Source organism: Callospermophilus lateralis, chromosome 6 (assembly GCF_048772815.1).
Source record: "Callospermophilus lateralis isolate mCalLat2 chromosome 6, mCalLat2.hap1, whole genome shotgun sequence".
NCBI lineage: Eukaryota > Metazoa > Chordata > Mammalia > Rodentia > Sciuridae > Callospermophilus > Callospermophilus lateralis.
Window position 1 is genome coordinate 99,379,002 of NC_135310.1, and position 24,601 is coordinate 99,403,602.

The following is a 24,601-nucleotide window of genomic DNA, read 5'->3' on the forward strand; positions in this document are numbered from 1 at the left end:
ATAAACATGAGTGTGTTAGAATAGTTAAGGAGGGAAAGCCAGGCACGTGGTGCCCACCTGTAATCCCAGGTTCTCAGAAGGCTAAAAGAGGAGGATTACAAATTCGAGTCCAGACTGGACAGTTTAGTGAGACTGTGTCTTGCCTCCCAAAATAGAAAGGGCCAAGGATGGTAGAGTGTATGCATGAGGCCCTGGGTCAATCCCCAGTTCCCCAGGAGGAAGAAAAAGGGTTTGGGAGCAAAATGATTAAATAAATAGGCATATTTCAGAGTGATGTGATCATTTAAAAAGTTAGAATGTCAGCAGTGGAGGTTGTCTTGATGTAGCGGATGTGAGCGTACCTGCCTGTCACTGTGCCAGTTGATGAGGATTAGCACTCCCACTCCCTGTCCTGCTGTGATGCACTAAAGATGGGGCACTGGCTGGGAGCTCAGGATGGCCCCTGACTGACACCTCTCCTTGCTTTCAAACCCCACGTGCACACATCCTTCATCCCAGTTCCCTTTTGTATTTGCTTACCCTTCTCTTACATCAGATTTCTCTTATGTCAGAAGAATAGCTGGCAGGTGTTTATAAATTTTCCAGAGGCCTGCATATTTTTTTAACTCTTATTTTATTTTGACTCATTTATAGATTCATATTCTCATCTTATTCTGTGGTATAAATAGTTTAAGGGGCTGGGGTTGTGGCTCAGCAATAGAGCTCTCACCTATCACGTGTGAGGCCCTGGGTTCGATCCTCAGCATCACATAACGATAAATAAGTAAATGTATTAAAAATAGTTTTAAGACTTTATTTTCTATCAGAGTGAAAATAAGTTGATTCTCACTTCACTCTTTTGGACAGGGGTATTTATCCTCTTAGTCTCTAAGGTTTACTTAAAATTAACTCTTACCAGTTCACTAAAATACAGGTACTGGAAGATTTACTTCTCAGTCAAAACCAGTATTCTATATTTATTAAAGTCTAGGAGGCTATTAGGAGTTAGATTATTCTTTGTGAATTGAAAGTCACAATTCCTTATCTTTTAATTATTGAAGTTGTAGATTCCAACCTTGAAATACCCCTTGAATAAAGCTTTCTGTAAATTATAGTGTTTCTACTCTTTGCTCTCTGCCTTGTTAATAGAACGTGTCTTTGTAGGGAAGAAAAAGGAAGAATATTTGAAATAAACTCAGACATCTAGTTGTGAGAACAAGGGGAAATTATCTTAATAGCTTGTTGCCACCTTGGAGTTCTTGGCTTTATTTCTTTCAACAATATGTGCCCAAATATGAGCATAGAGGAATGTCTACACCCTGTTACGTAACTGTGCATGGGTCTTCCATGTGCTCATATTTATTTGCTGGGATAAAAGGGAGGAGACCGTTTTACAGAATTTTTTTTTTTTTTTTTTTTTTGGAGGGGGAAGAGTAGGTGAGATGCTTGTTGCACCAATAAAAGCAGTAAGAATATGCTAAGTCTGAACTTGATTTAGTCAGAGCAGTCATGTTCAGGAATTTGTTATGGTAACTGCTATGCTGTCACAGCAGTGAGGAATGTGAATGCGTATTCTCATTGTGTGCTCTGTGCAGAGCTGATGACACATGATATATGCTGTTTCATGTGTCTGTGAGCGGCTTGTGTTCTGGAGGATAGAGGAGGTTTTTAAGACTGCTCTCCAGGTAATTCCAGAGGAGTTTTCTTTGTTTTTGTTTTAAACTTCCAGAGAATTCCTTTCAATTGCTCCTTGCAAACTGCTGAGTATGTACTGTTTCCCCAGCAAAGCTTGAGTCTGTGTGAGCCCAGCCATTTGCCTTGTCTGTACATGTCCCCAGGAGTGAAAGGCGCTGGAGAAAGTCACACTTCAGGGTAGATTGGTTTCATAGAATTTGAGCAGCAGCAGCCTGGACTGGTCTGGCCCGTAGTCTTCCTGTCTTTTACTGACTCCTTCCCTCACATTATCTTTTTTTTCTGTATCTCTTCTTCACCCTTATTAGATGCCCTCAGGGAAAATCAAGAAAGGAAGTGGGAAATCTTTTTTCCTGCTCTCAAAGGTTGAAATCCCCCTTCATTTGCATTCATCTTTATCACTTGCACTCCCTGTTCGGTATAGCCATGTTCTGTCCCCCCTATCCTAAGCCAGTCCCTTCCTGCTGTGTTGTGGCTTCTTCTCAGCCTTTGCCTCAGAAACCTTCTTACTCATGTGTATTCAATGTTTCCCTTCAGGAGATGTTTCTTCTTGGATTTTAAGTATGCTGAAACCTCTTCTGTTAATAAAATAGTCAACAGAAACACTCTGCCTTAACACCAGGCTTTTTTCCAACTACTCCCTTCTCAAATTCCTCAAAAGAGTTTTCTGTATCCGCCTTCATTTCTTCACTTGGTGTTATTTCTCAACCCACTCTAATTTGGTTCTGGCTTCATAATTCACTAAAATACTTCTAGGGTTGTGAGTGACTTCCATGTAGCTAGAAGAGTAGACATTTTTCAACCCTCATACTACTACTGTGTATTTGACACTGTTGAGCATTTCTTTCTTTGGAAATTCTCTTACTGTAAGTGTTGAGAGGTTCAAGGTTGCATGTGTGACATTCTTTCTGTTTTCTCTCATCTATGCCTGTAGTCTTATTATTGAGACACAGGTTGCATACTGTAATCAAGATTATAGAATGAAGTTCTGTGGATCTGACCTTTTAAATATATCCTGACCTCTCTAGTTCTCCCCATTGCTGTAGTATTCTTCTGGAAGCCATCATGGTCTTCTAGCTGGATTCTATGGGAGGTATCTGCACCACTTTAAATTTCTCCTCCATCTGATCCCACACAGATCTGATAATTTAATCTCTTTTCATCCTCCTTAATATACTTTAATGGCTTTCCAAGGTTCTTAGAAAAAAAGTTTGCAATCCTTTAAGAAATTCATGAGAATTGGCCTCTCCCTGGCACCTGGCCACCCTCTAGCTCACCTCTCACCATGTTCCCTTGGCTGACTCCTTGACTATGAATGGGGCTCCTTATAGTCATGCTTCCTTCATCTGCAGAATGTGTGCATGCATTTCCCTCAGGTTTTCTCCTGGTGCCCTCTGGGACCCCCTTTTGGAGAGCTCTGAGCTCTCCATATATATAGGGACTATATTCTCAGTGCCTCATTGCTTGGTACATGGTTGATAATTAAGTACTGAGTGAATAAATGAATGAACTTGCTGATTTGTTGACTGGAATTTTGTATATGAAGCATACCAAAGTGTCAGATTATGTCTTCTCTGATTGCATTTTTGTTGCATGCTTTTGGGTGAGTAGATACCTCTTAGTAGCTTGAATACATTGTTGTATATACTTATTTCCACAACTGCTTTGCCGTAAATCCTCTCTTGAGATCTTAAGCCATTCATTTGGATTCTTCAAACCTTATGCCAGCAACAACCCATAATATCCTCCCTACCATGTTCACACCCATTTACAGATGCTCCCTAGGTATAATTGGAATTTTAGGTGACTTTGTTCTAACTTCTGTAATTCCTGACTTTCATTTTTTCATAGGAGGATTTGAGACACAGGTTGCATGATGTGTCTCCAAAGTCAAACCAAGAATAAGTTAGGACTAAAACACAGACACCTGATTTTTTTTTCCCCACCTCAATATAGTCTTTTCTCTAAAATATGTAAAATCATCTTTTAAAATTTAAAAATAATTTTGTGCTAAGATACACATAAATTGTATCATCTTAACCATTTTTATGTATACAGTTCAGTTAGTTGCATTAAGTATATTTACATTGTTATACAACCACCACTATCAGCCATCTTCAAAACTCTCTTTGTGTAACTGAAACTCTGTACCCATTAAACTCCTAATACCCTCTCACCCAGCCCTTGGTTACCACCATTCCACATTCTGTATTGTCTTTAAAAAAAAAAAAAATTGAGATAGTAAATTGTTACTTAGAGTCTTTTCAGATGATCAGATAATTCAAATTAGATAATTAAATTGTATTTTTATTCTGATTTTTTAAAAAAATGCCTATGACCAAATGCTGTCTTCTCTGGACTTTGTCATTTTATAATGCATTCCAGAATTAGGCCGACACAAAATGTTATGCCCTCAACATAACTGATTGTTATGCCCAACACTAACTGATTGTTTTCTTCTGGATTTAAATAATAAAAATAAACACTGGATAAGTTCACTGTCTCCTATTGAGGGCTTAAGGCACTAAGCAGGTATATTTGTGGGTACTTTGTGTTTGTTTTGTTACATGGTCATATGACAGTATTTTGCGGATTATTTTTCCTATAAAAATGTTTATAGTCTCAAAAGAAAATCAAAGATGAAGAATATTGAGTATTTTGTAGATTATTTTTCCTATAAAAATGTTTATAGTCTCAAAAAGAAAATCAAAGAGATGAAGGATTCTAACATGGCTTTGTTCCCAAACTTGCCTTATGAGAATTACCTGGGGGAGAGGGAGAGAAACTTTTTAAAATATTAGGTAAGCAGGGCTTCCTCTCTATTCTTATCTGGCTTGGGGTCCTAAACCCTTCCCAGTGTGGAGACATGGGGATGTATGTGTCCATGGGTACTGTTTTGGCAACCACCTGGAGCTCCATCTTATTTCTTACATCTCATTTTTCTGGGCGTGTCGGTACCCACACATGCTCTTTGCATCCTCTCTTGTGTCCCTTTATGTGTATTGCCATCATCATGGTCCTTTTCCCTGGTACCAGAAGCCTAATTTTTTTCCATATTTTCTTCATTTTTAGTTCTCAGCTTCATATGGGATGTTCCGTTAGTTCTCAGTTCGTAATGCCAGCACAGAGCAGTTACCAGCCCAGGCTCAGGATCATAACACAACCTACTGCTGGAGGTTGTTGAGAGCACTCAGTGAGGATGCTTTTACAGTCTTCCTTTCCCCGCAGGATTTAAAAAGAAAATTTCTCAAACATAGAAAGGCGGTTGGCTGAGTAGCTAAAATCTTTAGTATTTCTCTCCTCGTAATTATTGAGTGTGAATTGGGAGCGGAAACAATCTAGAGAACCCTATGAATTTTCATTACTTAATTTTATCATACTTTAAAAAAAAAAAGAACCATGGTTTGGACCTTTACTGTTGGTGTTTCTCACATCTGTCCTCTCAGCTGTTGTCACATTTTTTGTTTAGGATTGGTACTATTGTGTCCATACTTATGTTCTCCCTTCTCTTAGCTTACTTTAGTCACTGTTTCATGTTGTGTGTTTCTAAGTGCTTTCTTTAAAAATTTGTCTTTGTTCCATTTTCTTTGTAACTGGGTGTGTTGGCATTTGGCATCATGATGTGGAGCCTCAAGTAGTCTTTGTGCTAATCTTAAACCATTTGTAACACTGTGGGAACCATAATTCCCCGTAGAATCATACTTAATTCTAATGTGACGTTATATATTAATAATGCATATGGGGACTGGAACAGATTGCCTTGGTGTAGGTAGAGAATATTTATGCTATATTAACATTTATTTTCAGATATTCCTATACATGCATGTGTATAGGAGTGTGTGTGTGTGTGTGTGTGTGTGTGTGTGTGTGTGTGTAAAATGTAGGGAGATTATTTTTTAAAATGAGTGCTGTATCAAAAATGAAAACATTACCTTTATCCAAAATTATTTAGTATTATGGCAATAGCCATTTTCCCCCTAATTTTTTATTGGTGTATTATATTTGTTTATAGTGGGTTATTTGTTGTTACATTTTAGTGCATGCACATAATATAACAATATTGTTTGGTCAATATCATTCCACATTATTTCCTCTTTCTCTCTCCTACACTCTCCCTCTTGTCCCTTTCTTCTACTGATTTGCCTTTGATTTTTAGGAGATTTTCCCCAACTTCCCTTTTCCTTTTTCCTCTCTAGCTTCCACATAAGAGATAAAACACATGCCCCTTAGCTTTCTGAGTTTGGCTTATTTCACTTAATGTTCTCAAGTTTTACCCATTTTTCTGCAAATGACCTATTTTCATCCTTAATGGCTGAAAAAAACTCGTGTGTGTGTGTGTGTGTGTGTGTGTGTGTGTGTGTGTACACTATGGAACCAGCCTAGATGTTGTTAATCAATGGATAAATAAAAACAAGATCAATCACATTTTCTGTATTATTTACCCATTGATGAACAACATCTAGGCTAGTTCCATAATTTGGCTATTATGAATTATGCTGCTATAAACATGGCTATGCATGTACCCTTGTAGTATGATGACTTTAATTCTTTAGGATTAATACAGAAGAGTGGTGTAGTTGGGTCATATGGTGGTTTCAAGCCTAGTCTTTTGAGGAAACTCCATTCAGGTTTCCATAGTGGTTGTACTAATTTATAGTCTCACCAACAGTGTAAGTGCTCCTTTTTCTGCATATCCTCTCCAGTATTTATTGTTGGTATTCTTGGCGACTGCCATTTTGACTGCTATGAGATGGAATCTCAGTGTAGTTTTGATTTGCATTTCTTTGATTGTGAGGGGTATTGAACATTTTTATATATTTGTTGGCCACTTGTATTTCTTCCTTTGAGAAGTATCTGTTTAGTTCTTTTTCCTATTTATTGATTGGGTTATTTGTGTTTTGGGTGTTAAGTTTTTCGAGTTTTTTACATATATTTATATTTTCTGGATATTAGTCCTCTGTCAGGAGGGTAGCTAGCAAGGATGTTCTCCCGTTCTGTATGCTCTCGCTTCACATTCTTCATTGTTTCTTTTGCTGTGCAGAGGCTTTTTAACTTCATGCCATCCTACTTATTAACTTTTGCATTATTTTCTAAGCTTTAGGGGTTCTATTGAGAAAGTCATTGTTTGCATCTATATGTTAGAGTATTTTCTTCTGGGAGATGCATAGTTTCTGTTCTAATTTCTAGGTCTCTGATCCATTTTGAGTTGAGTCTTGTGTAAGGTAAGAAATAAGGGTCTAGTTTCATTCTTCTATACATAGATAACCTATTTTCCTAGCACCATTTGTTAAAAAAGGATATCTTTTCTCTAGTATATGTTTTGGCACCTTTGTAAAGAATCAGATGATATTACATATGTGGGTTTGTCTTTCTGTTTTGTATTTTGTACTGTTAGTCTATGTGTCTGTTTTATGTTAGTTCCGCACAGTTTTTGTTGTTATAGCTCTTTAAAATAATTTGAAGTCAGGTTTTCTAATACCTCCAGTATTGCTTTTTTGGCTTAAAATTATTTTGGCTATGCTGGATCTTTTATTCTTCCAAATGAATTTTAGGACATTGGTATTTTGATGGATTCTATATATCGCTTTTGGTAGTATGGCAATTTTAACAGTATTAATTCTGCCATGAACATGGGAGGTCTTTACATCTTCTTGTGTTCTTGAATTTCTTTCTTCAGTGTTGTTATTGTATCTCATAGTAGAGGTCTTTCACCTCCTTGGTTAGATTTATTCCTAGGGTTTTTGTTTGAGGGGTGGTGGATGCGGGGGAGGCAGTCATTTTTTTTTTTTAAATACTTTTTTTTAGGGGGACACTGAGGATTGAACTCAGGGGTGCTTTATCACTGAGCTATATTCCAGCCTTTTTCTTTCTTTCTTTCTTTTAATTTTAATTTTGAGGCAGAGTCTTACTAAGTTGTGTAGGGCCTTGCTAAGTTGTTGATGCTGGCCTCAAACTTGCAGTCCTCCTGCCTCAGCCTCTAGAGTTGCTAGGATTACAGGAGTTTTTAATACCTTTTGACTTCATAGGCTTTGAACAAATTAAGGATACTGTGCATGCATATAAGTGATTTTCACTTTTTGGTTTTACTTTTAACTTCACTTTGTGGCCTTCTCTGGGTTTTATTTTAGTTTAATATTCATGTCATCATCTTCCATTTTCACTTCTTTTCAAGCTATTTTTAAACATTTATGGAAGACAAAGTTATACAAATAAAAATTACAATCCATAATGATTTAATCATTTAGAAAACAATATATTATCATAGCATAACAAAACAAAGTAGCCCCCCTTTTTATGACAAAAGATGAATATATATTATTTTTTTTAATTATATTTTTTATATATGCATGGACCCAATATCTTTATCTTGTTTATTTGTTTTTATGTGGTGCTGAGAATTGAACCCAGTGCCTTACATGTGCGAGGCAAGTGCTCTGCCACTGAGCAACAACCCTAGCCCGAGTATATGTTATTTTACATGGCTGATATTTCAATAAAAGATTTTTTTAAAAATAGGAAAGTTAGAATAGTTAATACTCAACTGTCTAAAGTATAATACAGGAACAAGGCCTTCTGCACTTATAAGATAGTCTAATGCTCTTTGGTTAATCAAACCTAAGATGGAAATGAAGTTTTCTGCTAATGTTCCCCAAACAAAAAAGAGATATTACAGTGAAATGAAACCTTTAGAATGAAAAAAATAAAAATAAAAAACCTCTGTATATGAAAAATAGCTGGAAGTTGTTAAAGGTTGTTTATACCAGTGAGCTATGAAGAAAGAAAGAGGCAAGAGCAGAGCCCAGCCTCTTCTGGATTCTCAGGGAATTGGGGGGGTGGGGCACATTGTAAGACCAAAAATGGCCAGAGCACTAGAGGTTTGAAGACTCTGAAGCTATTACTTTTTCACACTGGTTCTTAATTTTTTCCCTTTTCTCCTTTTTGTTTAATGAATTTTCTTTAGTCTTTTAATGAAGGAGAACCTTGTAGATCTTTGTTCCACTAAAGTGTTAAACATCAGGATAAAAGAGGTGACTTGTTCAGAGCTGGATATATTATGCAGCTGCTTTTGTGCTGCAAGGACTATGTCATTCTAAAGGAAGTTTTATGTTTTAGTCTCTTAGTCAAAAAACTTCATTCTTCAATGACTTTATTCATTCTCTCTGGGATTACTCAGTGTTTACTTTCTTTGCTAATGGCAGGGTTCTCATAATAACGTGCTGTTTCTTGTTTTGAGTTTTGGCAGACTCAAAAAGGCTGGTTTTTTATTTCTCCAAAAATGTGTGAACTTTATAAAAACAAAACAATTTTTTAATGAAAGAACTTTAGGAATTTGTTTTTGTGTAGACTGTTACGCATACCTGTTTAGTAAACTTGATGTTGGCAGATGGATTCTTCAGCATGATTCCCTGCAACTTTAAAAATGCCGTCTTTAAAGGTCTGTCATTTACCTCTATTGTCAGTGTATTTCTTTTTCCTATAATGAATGTAGGGTCCCTTATGAGTGATCATATTGGTGGCATATGAAAATTGTTAAGGAATTTCCTAATAATTTCCTTGGATATGAACATATACTTTCAAGTTATGAACACTTCAAAGTGCTGTGAAAGTATAAGTAGACTTTTTTGGAAGCCTGCTTTATCACCAGATAAAAATAAGAATACAAATTGCTGTTTACCTTTTCAGAAAATTAATCACGTGTTTTCAAAGAGTTTCTTATGTAAATGGTCTTCCAAATAGTACTCAAAATAATTTCCATATCATTTTTCGCAGGCCACCTTTGAGCCCTCCCACTCTTGCTGTGGTTCCCCAGTGATTATTTTGAACCAGCTCGCCTGTGGGGATTATAGAGAGCCTTCCTTTGCACATTGATAAACAAGTTCTGACTCGGTGATTTTGGGGGTGGGTGCTACTCTTTTTGAAGGCTTTGTTGTTTCCAGATTTGTTTCTGTATTCTTTAATGCTTTGTTCTTGAGATCAAAGTTTCCTGACTAGCTTCTGGCCTTAAGGGGACATTTCCATCTATCATGTTTTGCCACTTTCTATACAAGGAGTATTTGAGACATCTTTTCCTGTCTCCTGTAGGTAGAAATAGCTTGAAAATCTCTCTCTCATTTAGAGTATTATGTGTCTCACAATTAGGAGATTGTGTGTGGTAAGAGAGAGAGTACGAGCACAGAGAGAATGAATAACCATTGAAGAATCAAGTTTTTTGACTAAGAATACACTTACATGCTTATGAAGTATACACTAGTGCTTGTTCTAGTCATTAATTTATGATTCTACTTCCTAACTAACCTACTTACTTACTTACTGAATGGTAGATATTTGTTCAGGGTCTGCTGTGTTTATGTATTTCAATAGGAAGTTAAAATCCAAAAGTTTATTTATCTGTGGTTCTCACTGTACTGGAGTTGACTGTTTGAGAGAAACAACATGTGTGTGCACACAGTGAATTAATAGGGGGAGAAAGTGCAAGATTGTCTTGGGTGATACAGTTGAGTGGTGCAGGCCAGGAGGAAAGGAGTCTGGTGGTGTGACACTGAACTGAGCATAAGCTTTATGTATTGGGGGATAAATATGCTGGTTGTTGGAAGGATGCTCTTGGAACAGTGGAACTTAAATCTACTTAATGGGACAAATATTTATATATATTCTGAGTATAAGGCATTTATGGACTTGGTTGACAGTTACGTATGTACAGACTTTTATATTGCTGTGTTTGCTTTCTGCACACATAAGTTTCCGAGGTAAGTAAGCAGTGTTAAATGTTTGAAGAAAATCTCTGGTTTTTAACACCAGCTTAGTATTACTATTTGTGGAACTTGTTATGTAAATAGATACACATGTAAGTATAAGGTTGAATTGGCATGTTAAAAACTTAATTAACACCGTAAACTTTTTCCTAGGCCGGACCTGATAGACATGAATACTGTTGCTGTTCAAAGCAACCTTGCAAATTTAGAGCACGCTTTTTATGTAGCAGAAAAAATTGGTGTCATTAGACTTCTGGACCCTGAAGGTGAGTTGTTTTCTTGTCTGTATGTGGACTGGCATGAAAGTTGATCAAAACCAAACCATTGATATCATGAAATAAATAATTTATGTTGCCATTTTTAGATGTTGATGTCTCTTCACCTGATGAAAAATCAGTAATAACTTATGTGTCATCTCTCTATGATGCATTTCCTAAAGTCCCTGAAGGTGGCGAAGGCATTGGAGCAAATGTGAGTACTGAGTTTTCTGTATTAGAAACTTCTGATTTGGTGATCACCAGTTGAATGAATTCTATGACAGTTCCTTTTACAGTTTTAAAATGTCAAATAAATTTAGAAGAATTTGAGTTAATGCACTGTTTAATAAACTGATACTATATACATTTCATGGCACCAATCCACCATTAAGACTAAAGTATAACTAAAATAAATTTTCTGTCTCACAAATAAAATAAGCTATTTAGAGTTACAGGCAATTTCATAAAAGCTATAAACCACTGAAATTTGCAGATTTTCATTTTTAGTTTTGGGTCTGTTTTATAACTATTAATGTATGTACAGGATAATCTCACTTTTGAAAGCAATTTCAAGTTCATTAAGTCATATGGCTCCATGAAATAAGTTAACTAGATATTTTTCTGATTTAAAGCAGGGGCCTGGCACAGGTTATTGGATTTGACCATATTAACAGAGCTAGGTCTTTGACATGCTGTCTGGGTGTTTTGTCTTCCTTAGATCATTGTTACTCAAAGGTGTATGTAATTTAATTCAGTCACACGTTTGGTAGTGGTCATGCTAACAAGTGCTTGTGCATTTCTGGATGAGAACAGGAAACAACATGTGTTCTGCATTGAGGATGATCCCCTTTGACCCTGGGCTTCTCCCTCTTCCTGCAGATGCATTTTCTTCCTTACTCTGAAGATGTAGGAGCTTACCTTGTAGGCTCCCATTTCTAGTCTCTTATGTCACCTCTGTATGCTGTTGGTTCTAGATCTATTCTCTTCCTCTTGTTCTCCCAAAGCATAAGTAACTCTTTCCCATGCTCAACCTCTCACAATTCAATGTTGAATGTTGCTTCAAAATATTTCTTGTGGCTGTTTGTTGCACTGTATTCTTATTACCTCCACCCTACTCCTGCCTCTTATTCATTTACATTAGAAGTAGGATGATAGCTTATGTCTTTTCTGTCTCCACCTAAAAAAATTTCTTCTTATCACCTCTGCATCTGATTACCAAACTAACCAGCCTAAAATCTGGGGTCTTTAGCTTGAAAACATACAGTGTCCTCATATTGTTCACAAGATTAAATTTAGCTAGATACCCTGACATTCAAAGTTCTGTAAGAATTCTGCTTACCTACATTTTTGACTAGGATTTTCTACCATGAACAGTTTAGTTTACTGGTAGCTGGGGCATTTCCATTTCAGTGTCCTCACTTACTTGGGATTCCCTTGTCTTTTATCCACACTCTCCATGGCCTCTCCCAGCCATATAGTTAGTTCCTGATCATTGCAGAAGTGCTCACAGATTGCCTTCCCAGAAACCTTTAGCCCTTTCAGAGCACATGGATACTCACCTGATTTTTATCTCAATTTCTAGCACATACTATCTGTTTCAGTTTTTGAATACTTAATTTAATACTGCTTTTGCAAATTCAAGGTAAAAACACCATGAATCTTCCCTGTCTTCTAATTTAGAAAATAACTCCTTGACAATAATATGTTTCATGTCCTAAAGTTTTAGTTTTTATTACAACAACAATCACAATCTTTAAACATAATAGTCATCAAATACTTAATTGAACATAGTAGTTGGCAGTATTCCAGTTTCTTACCTTTGTAAAAAGGTTGCTTAGTGAGTACTTGACTAATCTCCACCATATCCAATTCATTCCTGTCTGGTTTCCTACATACTGTATAACTCCTTTGAGTGTCAGATATGCAATTGACATTCAAGATGGTTGGCATAGATGGCTTGCCTGGCTTGTGTAAGCTGTTATGTCCCCTTTTTGAACCCTGGAAAACACCCCAAGTTGATAATGACATTTTTGTCTGCAGAATTTGGATGGCATCTCAGAAACCTCCTCAACACCTTGAAGAGCACTATCTTTGGATCAGAGCTGACACTCATTAGGCTACTGTTGGTGGCCAGAAGTTGATAGCATGTTTTAAAAACTGTTTGTATGGAAAGGATTGTGACTGAGTGGAATAGAAAACATTTAGCTGGTTTTCTCTATCCAGTTTCAAGACAAGTGAAGTCACAGAAGGACTTCTGACTAAATTGTGTTAGGTAGGAATGTTATCTACAGACATGAACTTTTTCTGTAATTTCATTGTTTTAGGATGTTGAAGTCAAATGGATTGAATACCAGAATATGGTGAACTACCTCATCCAGTGGATTAGACACCATGTGACCACAATGTCAGAGAGAACATTTCCTAATAATCCTGTAGAACTAAAGGTTGGTATCATAGAGGAGTCAAATAGGGTTTATTTCTTTTTATAGTTATTTATGGTGAGTAGGATTGGTTTGAAAATAAACTTTATAACTAATGCTTGAACAATTCTATAATGTTAGAATCTCAAGAAAGCTGCTATTGGTAGACCACTAATTAGTAGGGAAATTTTTTACTTGTTTCCCTATTTTACAGAGAAAATGAAAGTAAATGTTAATTAAAATATGATAGCAACAACATCTTTAAAAAATTTATATTCCCTGAGCTTTGATTTGTTGAGAGTTTACAGGTATAATTTGAGAGAGTCTTTGGAACTAACATTGCCACATTTGTTTTTGGTGGGTGGGCAATGCTTGAAGCTCACCAGATGGGGTGGCAGGAGGGCCTGTGGGAAGCTCTCACACACGACAGTGGTTGGGAGCGCATCTCTGCATGAATCCTCTTCGAAACTGCCTCAGAGGCATTTTTGGTAGAATACAACATATATCCTGAATTTCACCTTGAGTTTGAAAATGTTTATCTTTTTTTCAGTACAAATGAATTCACAATTATCCCTCAGTAGGCTAGTGTTAGAGGCTAAATGGATTAGCAAAACATTTGCCAATTCTGAAAAATTTAGGTCAAGCTTTTTGAGGCAAGAGTGTTATAGAACTATAAATCACATTATAGGTGTATACACTTAGCCAAGAATTCTTGATAGTCGAATACTCTTTCATTTTGTTCATTTGGATTTCAAAGAGCAGTGTTTTTTGTTTTTACAAACCAATAATGTGAGTATTGACTCCAAAGCCTTAATTCTTTGATTTGTAAGTTTTGTTTTGATGATCACAGTAGAATCACAAAAACTAATAACCCAGGGTGGGCCCTGTTAAAAGTTATTTGTTGTGCTCAGGCATCTGTACAGAACATCTGTGGCACAGCTCTTATTCACATTGCCACAGGGAGTTTGTCCTTGGCACAAAATCACTTGGCATCTGTTGATCTGAAGGTTTTTCAATGTATTCTCACGTTGTTTGTATGATGGCTTTTTATGTAGACATGAACTTTTACAAAGTGGGAAAGATTTTCCCTTCTACTACCAGGTGATACCACTAGCAGTTTTTAGTATTTAATAACCAACAGACATCCTAAAGACTGCATTTCCAGTTCAAAATGAATTCCAGGTTTCATGTTTAAATTCACCTATTTCCGAATGGATTCCTATTGTCTGCATCCCTGGGTTAATTTGTATTAGCTGTGACTAGTACAGATTCTTAAGGTTGTGGAAGAAGTTTGACCATACAGATTACTTGTGAGTGCCTATTATAGGACATATATAGGAAAGAAAATATTTTTTTGAGGAAATGCCAGATAATTCTATCAGGCAGTAAGCCATTGAATGGAATTCTGCAGAAGTGTGTCTGCCTGATGATTTTTAGGGTCTTGTTTTAAGGCAGCATGAATTAGGACAGAATAATTAGTACACAGTCATTAAATGTGGAGACATTTATCTAGATAATTTTAATGAAGGAACTTTTTAATAAATGCAATAAATCATATTTCAGAGACTCCCAAATTAATATCTGTAAGCAAAATGATAATTTAATTATTTGATTCAAACTAATATAATAATAGTACCATCAACTAATAGCATCTATCTTCATTTACTTAAAAAATTCTGTTCAAGCCAGATGTGGTAATGCTGTAATTCTAGCTACTTGAGAGGCTGAGGCAGGAGGATCTCAAGTTCAAGGCCAGCATGGGTAATTTAGTAAGAATTTGCCTCAAAAAATATAAAAAGGCTGGATATGTAGCTTAGTGGTAGAGCCACCCTGGGTTCAATTCCCAGTACTGCGAAAACAAAACAAAACAAAACAAAAATCTATTTAAATTGGCCAATGGGACATTGAAATCAGATTTTAGTCCTACTTTGTTGCTAAGAATTCTATTTTCAAGGATATAACCATAAAATAGAGTGGGTTTTTTCCTTCCTCTGTAGGAATCACATCAAATTATTTTTCCACAAACTAAAAATTAAATAAGTCAGTGAAATAAATTTAGCATTTAGGAAGCATATAGATTTTTAAAGAATATGCTTTCTTGTTTGGACAATGAGAGAGTTTTTTGTACAGCCATAGTAAAACTTGACATGGTTTTATTATTATCCAGGTTCCTGTGTGGTACATGCTGAATCATGGTTCATATCAGTAATTACACCCTTGCCAAATCTTATATAACCCAGGCCACCAATTAATAGGAATTGTCCTTGAGTGTGTATTTTGTAAAGGACTTCCACTGAATGTATATGGCACAATTTACAGCAGTGACCTAATGAGATAATTAAAATATATCTTTGAAGTTTGACCTTTAGCTTATTTTCCTTCTCATTTTAGGCACTTTATAATCAGTATTTACAGTTTAAAGAAACAGAAATCCCACCAAAAGAGACAGAAAAATCAAAAATTAAACGCCTCTATAAACTACTAGAGGTAAGCTGAAGTTTCCTTTGTATTGTCAAGCATAATCTTTTTTTAAAACAATGTCTTTGTGGGCTGTGGCTGTGGCTCAGTGGTAGAGCACTTGCCTAGCATGTGTGAGGCTATGGGTTCAATTCTTAGCACTACATCTAAATAAAGGAATAAAATAAAGGTCCATAAACATCTAAAAAATATTTTAAAAAATGTCTTTGCTTCACATTAAAGTTTTTTTCCCCCCCTCAAGATATGGATAGAATTTGGACGCATCAAACTCCTTCAAGGTTATCATCCAAATGACATAGAAAAAGAGTGGGGAAAACTCATCATTGCCATGCTCGAGAGGGAAAAGGTGCTTCGTCCAGAAGTGGAAAGGTAGGACAGATGTTTTGCAGCAGACCTTAGTTTTAAAACTGGGTAGACAGAGGAGAGATATTTGCCTTTTCCATTTACTTAGTCCTATCATCTTGGGTAAATCACAGTTTTTCTCATCCTCCATTTTCTTATCTAGGAAACTTGAAGATATTTTAAGGAATAAATAGATCAGTGAATTAATGATATAAAGGACTTGGTATGCTGGACTGGTATGTGAAGTATCATATAATAAGGGGTTACAGTTTAAAGCCAATCAAAATTACCCATAGGAATTTTCTCAGGTGGCCTTAAGTCACTCAGACCTAGATCTGGAAGCTCCTAGGTTAGCAGTTATTTTATTTCTTCTTCTTGCATTTGTGTTCCTGGACCTCTTTCTGCAGGGCAGTGGAAACCAAAATCTAGCCTTGCCTCCATTTCAAGGGCAATGGGCTCATATATGAAAAGCACTCAGTAAATATAGCTCAACTTCCTCTTCTGCCATATTTGTACAAATCCATTTATCCATGAAATCACCACTGGCTGTTATATTCTGTTGCTTGCACTACTGTTGCCCAGGAAGATATAGCTTAATCTCCAGGAAACATTTATTGGTTGAATTTTATTTTATTTACTTATTTTTTTCAGTGCTGGGGATGGAGCTGAGTCTGTTGCATGCTAAGCAAGCAAGTACTCTACTCCCATGCTGTATCCCCAACCCTGTTGGATAAATTTGCTTCCCTTGTAGTCCTTGCCTCACAACCTGCCTGTGGTATGTGGGAATAGTGGTCTGTGTCCCTTGTTAGCTGTGAGGCCCATAGGGACCATGCTTTATATCCCAGGGCCTGTGTGGTCAGGCATACCTCACTGACCTCCTTGCTCTCTACAGAGCAGGCACTCTTCTCTCAGGAGCTCTCAAGTGCTGAGATCACACCCCCCCTCCACACACAGGGTGTTTGCACAGTCTGTTCCTTTGCTGGGAGACTGTTTTCTCCTCCCTGTTTCTCTTTACTCTTTACTCCAGCTTCAATGTTAACTTCCTCTAGAAGTGTTCCATGGTCTTCCAGTTTGCTTCATATGTCTTGCTTATAACTCTCATATTTTACCTGTATTTAGTTTTATAGCAATTATTCTTGGTTATAATTTTGTTTATTTCTCTTTGATCAAGTGCTACCTGTTCCTTAGATATGAACTCCAAGAAGATGGAGTCAGAGGCTTGTTTTTGATGACCGCTGTGTTGTCAGTGCTTAACGTGGTACCTGACACACAATCCAAGTGGTCAGTCTAGTGACGTTCTTAATGTCTAATACATCGATTTCAGTGTTGTTAAAATATGAAATAATGTGTTGAAGATACAAGGGAAAGTCCAACTTTTCAACCTGATTAAATTACTGATTACATTATTGTTAATGCATAGTGTTACAACTACATAACTCAGTCATTAGAATCAAAATAAACTTGAAATATGCAGGCTTTTAAGCTTTTATAGAGGAGGTAATTTTGGGTGATTAAAAGGAGATACTAAGCTAATCATCTGAAGTAATGAATGATACAGAATAGATTTTTATTCATCACAGTAGTAGCCAAATTTTAATGTATGTATCTTAAACTACTTTATGTTGCAGACTGCATGACTTTGAAGAAAAGAAATTTATTTCTCAGGGTTCTAGTGGTTGGGAAGTCCAGTACAGTGCTTGCACCTGGTGAGGGCCTCAGTGCTGCATTGTACCTTGATGAAGGATTAAAGGCCAGAGAGAGAGAGAGAGAGAGAGAGAGAGAGAGAGAGAGAGAACACACAGTGTGTGCATATGTGCACACGAATGGGCAAGCATTCATGTGCACAAGAGAAGGCCAAAGTTAGTTTTATCTGGAACCCACTGCTACAGTAACTAAACTGCTCTTTCAGTAATAGCATTAATTACCCATTAGGGCAGAGCTTTTGACTTAATTACCCTTTATAAGTCCCACCAGTCAACACTGCTGCATTGAGGATTAAGTTTATGATATAATAACTTTAAGTAACACATCCAAACCATGGAAATATATTAATGAAAGAATATAGTTGAGATTTCAGGGCCCAGGAACCAGTGAATCCTGGATTAGATTTGTTAACTCAGCTCGCACATTGTGTGATCTTAAATAAGTTCTTTAACTCTTTGAGCCTCAGTTTTCTCATTTGTGAATAAGATATAAGAGTACTAACCACATTTGGTGGTTTATGAGTATAAGATAAAGTCATGTATGTAAAATGATTCATGTATGTAAAATGATTAATTTCCTGGCACATAATAATTACTTAATAAATGTTAATACTACTATTACTTCATGAATTATTCTGTTTACTTATAGTATATGATATAGCATTCTCAAATTTACCCTTTCTTGCCTTTTGAAAACTACCTATCTTTAGAGAAGGAACAGTTTGTCTTTGTAGTGTTGGAGGTAGGAAAATATTTAGAAGCTTGTTTGAATAGATGTCTTCATTTTTCTTGACACAACAAGTCTTTTGGCATTGACTATGAATTGTAAATAATAGCTGTGTGGCAGGGAGTGTGTAAAAGACATATAGGAAAGAGTCAGTGTTCTTGTGCTATATAACAGCCTATAGAAAGGAAAAACAAGCACAGACAAATTACATTTGCAAGCATTACATTGATAGTCTACTTAGCACCTTGGCTTTAAAACATAACTGTAATAGCTGAGATGTGACATTGTTGAGAGCATGGCATGTAAAGGTAAATGGATAATTTTCCAGTTAATTTAATCTTATGAGTAATTGACATGGTGGTTAAAATGGAAATGTACTTTGTTTCTCATCAGATTTAATGTCTATGAGTACTTGATAATTTCTAGCTTTTTGCCTCCTGTAATTCAGAACATAGTAGCCCTTTGCAAGAGATAGGCTATTATCGAATATTTGTTCTTTTAACTAGGAATTCACTAGCTGTACCTGAGCTTCTGTGAGGCATCTGAGTTGTTTTTTAGGTGGTTGCAATTGGATGATTCATAGTGAAAGTATTTGGCATATCTTTTCCAGTGACGCCCTAATCAGCCTGCTTTGTCTGTACTTGCAGGTTTTTAATGCAAGCTACAAAAGACAAACCCTCAGTGAGCAAACCAATGGCTTTAGGCGAGATTCTTTTGAATAGTTATCAGCATATTATTTGCCGCATATTGCATATGCATGTTGATGCATATTTAAGAGAGCTGGTCAAGCTGTTAAATTCAGCTGCCACTTTTTATCAGTAGAAGTAGAGCTTTTTCCAGACCTTCTAATTTTTAGACTACTTTTAATGGTCAAAGAACATCATTTAAGGACTGAAAATGCACAGTAGTAGTTATAGCTACCGTAGCAGTGATTCTGTGTTTAGTAACACTACCAGCACTCGAACTAGTCTTGATTCAAATGAAAATCTTCTCTCTGTTCATTGTGGTCCAACACTGATCAACTCCTGCATTAGCTTCGGCAATGAATCCTTTGATGGACACAGGTATTGAATTGATTGAATTGTTCATGTGGGATTGAATTTTACTTTCTGCTGGTTAACATTTTCCAGGGATGGTGAGCTGTTTGATGTCACAGGAAAAGGCTATATTTTCCTCTATCCCTTGTTTTAGGTTGGAAATGCTGCAGCAGATTGCCAACCGAGTTCAGAGGGACAGTGTCATCTGTGAAGACAAACTGATACTTGCCCGAAATGCTCTCCAGTCTGTAAGTTAATTTTAGGAGCAATTGGGTTGCTGTTAGGGGGTCAGTATGTGTTTGGATTAACTAAAACTTTTGTAGAACGTTTCATCAATTTCTTGGTATATGTCCTTCACTGAGGTTATTATTTGCTCCCTAGAGGGACAGTGAGCAAAGGGAAAACAAAGAATCAAAAGGGAAAACAAAGCCCAAGTAGGCTTCTGTTTCAGTATTTGGAGTTTCAAATTTAAGGATAGTTTTAACACTTGTAACTAAGAATTAATATTGACTTCTTTTCAATACAGGATTCTAAAAGGTTGGAATCAGGTGTACAATTTCAAAATGAAGCAGAAATTGCTGGGTACATAGTTGAATGTGAGAACTTTTTACGCCAGCATGTAATTGATATACAGATTCTTACCGATGGAAAATACTACCAGGCAGATCAGTTGGTACAGAGGTGAGAGTGCTGCTTATTCCCGCCTTGTCCTTCTGAATAGCTATTCTTGGGTGCTTGCAATAGGAATGTAGAGTGTGACAATCTTACAAAATATATTCTTAGCTCTTTTCAGTTGAAAAGATATCTCATTATTTCTGTTATATTTTGCCATTGGCATGTTGTGTAGATATTTGTTCTTCAAAATCAGTTGTAGAAAAAAATCATGTGATATATGTAATATTTACTGCCAAAATAACTAATATACTCATTAAAATGGATATTTTAAATGCATGTATGTTAATTACATGTATCAAAAATATTCATATTTGGGGATGGAAATGTAGCTCAATGTTAGAGTGTAAGACCCTGGTTTTAATCCCTAGCACTCAATCTGTCTATCTCATATGTGACATTTGAAAGTGGAAAAATAAGAAAAGTTAATTTTTAAATCAGATTTGTGTTTATTTTATAGGAAAATGTTCATAACAAAATGTTGGAAAAATATGTATTTCTGAGTAGTGGGTTTGGGTGCAGGAATGAAATCTTTCAGGCTGCAACAGTCAGTCTCAGTGTCTCTCTCTCTCTCTCTCTCTCTCTCTCTCTCTCTCTATATATATATATATATATATATATATATATATATAAAGAAAGCAGAATTGACCCTGGCAGTTTCACTTTTAAGATTTTATAGTAATTAAAAATATGGATAATAAATAAAAATAGAAAAAAAACCTTTATGTGCATGCCAGAAATATTTTGTAACAAAAGTTTGGAATTTTTCGGAATGTCCAATAACAGGACAATAATCACATTACAGTATAGTAATTATGTTCCTTGTAAGTGATATTTATAAAGACTAACAATACTGAAAGTGCTCAAAGCACAACATTTAACAAAAAAGATAATGATGCAAAATTTTATCAATACAATTACAATGTTACAATGACTGTTTCCAAATAGGTTTTATTTATATGAACAGTTAGGTTTATAGAAAAATTGAATTTAAGTTCTTAAATGCCCTATATCTCTTCTCCTATCATTAACATGTTGCATTGGTGGTATATTAGAATTAATAAGCAGTGTTGGTACATTTTATTAACCAGGGTCCGTAGCTCACATTAGGATTCAATCTTTACCACAACTGCGTTTTATATTATGCTTTATTCCTTTTGATTTTCTTTTCAGGGTTGCAAAACTGCGTGATGAAATTTTGGCCTTAAGGAATGAGTGTTCCTCTGTGTACAGCAAAGGACGCATGTTGACAACGGAACAGACCAAGCTCATGATATCAGGAATCACTCAGAGTTTAAACTCAGGATTTGCACAGACCTTAAACCCCTGTCTGAACTCAGGATTGACCCAGAGTTTAACCCCATCCCTGACCTCTTCTAGTGTGACTTCTGGCCTGTCATCAGGGATGACATCCCGCCTGACTCCATCTGTCACTCCAGCTTTTACACCTGGTTTCCCATCAGGATTAGTTCCAAATTTCAGTTCAGGAGTAGAGCCAAATTCTTTGCAGACTCTGAAATTGATGCAGATCCGAAAACCCCTTCTAAAGTCTTCTTTGCTGGATCAGAATTTAACAGAAGAAGAAATCAACATGAAATTTGTTCAGGATCTTTTGAATTGGGTTGATGAGATGCAGGTAAGAAAGGGTTTCTACCTGAGTGTTTTAGTCTCTATTGATGTCAAGTTTTTTTTTTTTGTTGTTGTGTGTGTGTGTGTGTGTGTGTGTGGGGGGGGGGGGGCTGGGGATTGAACCCAGGGCCTGTGCATGTGAGACAAGCACTCTACCCACTGAGTTATTTCCCCAGCCCTTATTGTTTTTTTAACCTAGTATTTTGCTATAAAAGGTGCAGCTGGATCGCACTGAATGGGGCTCAGATTTGCCAAGTGTTGAAAGCCATTTAGAAAATCATAAAAATGTTCACCGAGCTATTGAAGAATTTGAATCTAGCCTTAAAGAAGCTAAAATCAGTGAGGTATGTGTATTTTAAATTTTTATATATTTCATTGTAGCTTATTTTTGATTTGTTCTTTACATAAAATCCTGTAATTCAATAATAAATACATGAAGTGAGAGTCAGAATTCCTTAAGATCCCTAATCTTGATCTTTTTATCTCATAGATTCAGATGACAGCACCTCTTAAGCTAACCTATGCAGAAAAGTTGCACAGATTAGAGAGTCAGTATGCAAAACTCTTGGTAAGTTTCTTTCTTTCTATTTTTTTCTAAACTTCTGTTTTCCTTATCTCTGTTTGGCAGAGATATGATTCTTGTAATGATTTTTCTTATAAAGAACACATCCAGGAATCAAGAACGGCACCTTGATACACTCCATAATTTTGTAACTCGAGCAACTAAAGAACTTATTTGGTTAAATGAAAAAGAGGAGGAGGAAGTTGCTTATGATTGGAGCGAGAGAAATACCAACATAGCTCGGAAGAAAGATTATCATGCTGTAAGCACACCCTTTGTCCTTGTGTGGTAAAGTTGAATTTCAGGTTTAGATCTTTTTTTTCCTAACACACTTTGTAATTGTTTCTTAAATTAGGAATTAATGAGAGAACTAGATCAAAAGGAAGAAAATATTAAATCAGTTCAGGAGGTAGCAGAGCAGCTCCTTCTGGAAAATCACCCAGCCCGGCTAACTATTGAGGTGAGTCCGAAGGTATAACAGTGTGGGTTGAATATTGATATAGGAGTATTACCCTTCAGATACTTTCATTGCTGAAAGATACAAACCACCCAAATTACTACTGCCTGGCTGAAAAATAATGTTTCTGACAATCTTACTGATACTTGCCTTCAATTTTCTTGCCCTGAGTATGTCACCTATCATTTAGGTACCTTCATCAACCCCTGTGGCCATGGTGATTTATTTCTGTAAACATGAATGACCTTGTCTTAACTTGGACATTGTATTTTTTCCTCATCTCTGTGACGTTGCATAAGTGATCCCTATCAAAAATGGGCTATGTTGCCTCAATAGAGTTGTGGTAAGAATGAGAAGAAATAATTTCTTCTCACCTCTGAGTAGAGTGCAAATTATATAATATATTCTCCAGAAATATAACGTTGCAATTTAATTTAATACTTTCACATACAAAAAGGTTTGGTGAAGGATATTGGGGTAGCATCCTCCTCTTAGTGTGGAGTGAACATTTCAGTTGCAGAAGTGGAGAGTTGACGTGGGATTTGCAGGTTGCCTGTGCAGTTTTTAATTTTTAGGCCTGATCTGCACTAGACAGACTCAATGACTTTGTGAATGTGAACTGGGGTTATGTAAGAGGACGGGGAGCATCACCAGGGACAGACAGATGTGACGAGTTGCTAGAGGGAAAAAGTGTTCTGCATATAAGCTGGCGTGCCTCACATTCGCAGTTGAGGGAAGGATCTTATCACTTTGTTCACTGAAGTCATCAGTACATAAAATGTTAGTAAAATTCTAGGCCTCATTAGGAAGTTAGGAATGTTATGTTTGACTTTTTTTTACACAAATTAAAGTTTTTTGTATTCACATGAACTGCCATGAATGAATTAAAGACATGTAAGAGTAGGGAAAGGAATTGGCACAATGAGGGATCTGGCTATACTTTTTATATTTTTAGATTAATAATAATCTAAAAATACAGTATTCCTTAGGGCAGATAGGTAAAAGCTGTTGGAAAATAGAATTTTGATGGGAATGAAAAGTGTGAATGTGAATCTGATTACTTTTACATAGAATAATAATCTAACTAAAATTTTCTTAAGGAGTAAAATGAAACCTTAGTCAGTCCTATGACCCCATTGGCCTGTTCATTGTAGATTATGGGTAAATGAATAATATTTGGTTAATTATCAACACTACTTCATATTTTGTACTAAAAAACCCTAGAGACGTACAGTGATATGCCAGTTTACTCAAAGTACCTTAATTTGAGGGGTTGGGGTATAATTCAGAGGTAGAACATATGCTTAAGGCCCTGACTTCAATCCCCATTACCAGAAAATAAAAACAACAACAAAAAAAGCTTGATTTGAGGGAAAAGATAATATAATCATAATATAGCATCAGATTTCCAATGCTGCACTGTACATTCCATCCAGAAAGCCCACCTGTACATTGCTCTGCAGGGATGAGTTGTTCCTAATGGAGGGGGCAAAAAAAATGAGAGGCTTAAGTTGTGCAAACATCTAGAGCTCCCTCTCCTGGAAGTCAGTGAATTGCACCTCAAACATAGAAGAATGTTGGATTTTTTTTTTTAAACACTTTTTGCCCTCTTTAAAGATACACTTTGCATGAAATGAAAGTTTAAGTCTACAGACTTTCAAATTATAATTCCTAGTATTATAATTATTATAATTCCAAATTTCACAAGAAAGAGTGTGCTCTCTTTTCCATCCTCCCCAATCCTTTCCTCAGCAAAAGCAAAGAGGAACATTTACAGAACCATCTATTTCTGTTAGAAGGTATATTTTATGATTCAGTAATATAAAAATTCAGAGAAAGGGAAGATGAAGTCGTCATGGAGGAAAGCATGTTTGAGGATTTCACCAAGCAGGT

At 36.2% G+C, this 24,601-nt stretch overlaps 1 protein-coding gene across 12 annotated transcripts in view; it reads left to right on the top strand.

Annotated features, from left to right (window-relative positions):
- Dst (dystonin) overlaps positions 1–24,601 on the top strand; it is a 345,440-nt gene that overhangs the window by 162,831 nt on the left and 158,008 nt on the right. For 11 of the 12 annotated variants that reach the window (XM_076858540.2, XM_076858545.2, XM_076858542.2 and 8 more), the window contains 12 exons: positions 10,578–10,690; positions 10,789–10,895; positions 13,006–13,125; positions 15,493–15,588; positions 15,821–15,948; positions 19,543–19,636; positions 19,915–20,069; positions 21,234–21,696; positions 21,905–22,033; positions 22,180–22,257; positions 22,352–22,513; positions 22,607–22,711. In XM_076858540.2, coding sequence (XP_076714655.2) covers positions 10,578–10,690; positions 10,789–10,895; positions 13,006–13,125; positions 15,493–15,588; positions 15,821–15,948; positions 19,543–19,636; positions 19,915–20,069; positions 21,234–21,696; positions 21,905–22,033; positions 22,180–22,257; positions 22,352–22,513; positions 22,607–22,711 — 1,750 coding nt within the window. Of the gene's footprint in view, positions 1–10,577; positions 10,691–10,788; positions 10,896–13,005; positions 13,126–15,492; positions 15,589–15,820; positions 15,949–19,248; positions 19,416–19,542; positions 19,637–19,914; positions 20,070–21,233; positions 21,697–21,904; positions 22,034–22,179; positions 22,258–22,351; positions 22,514–22,606; positions 22,712–24,601 lie in introns of those variants that run through there. The other variant, XM_076858550.2, reaches the window with a different exon arrangement.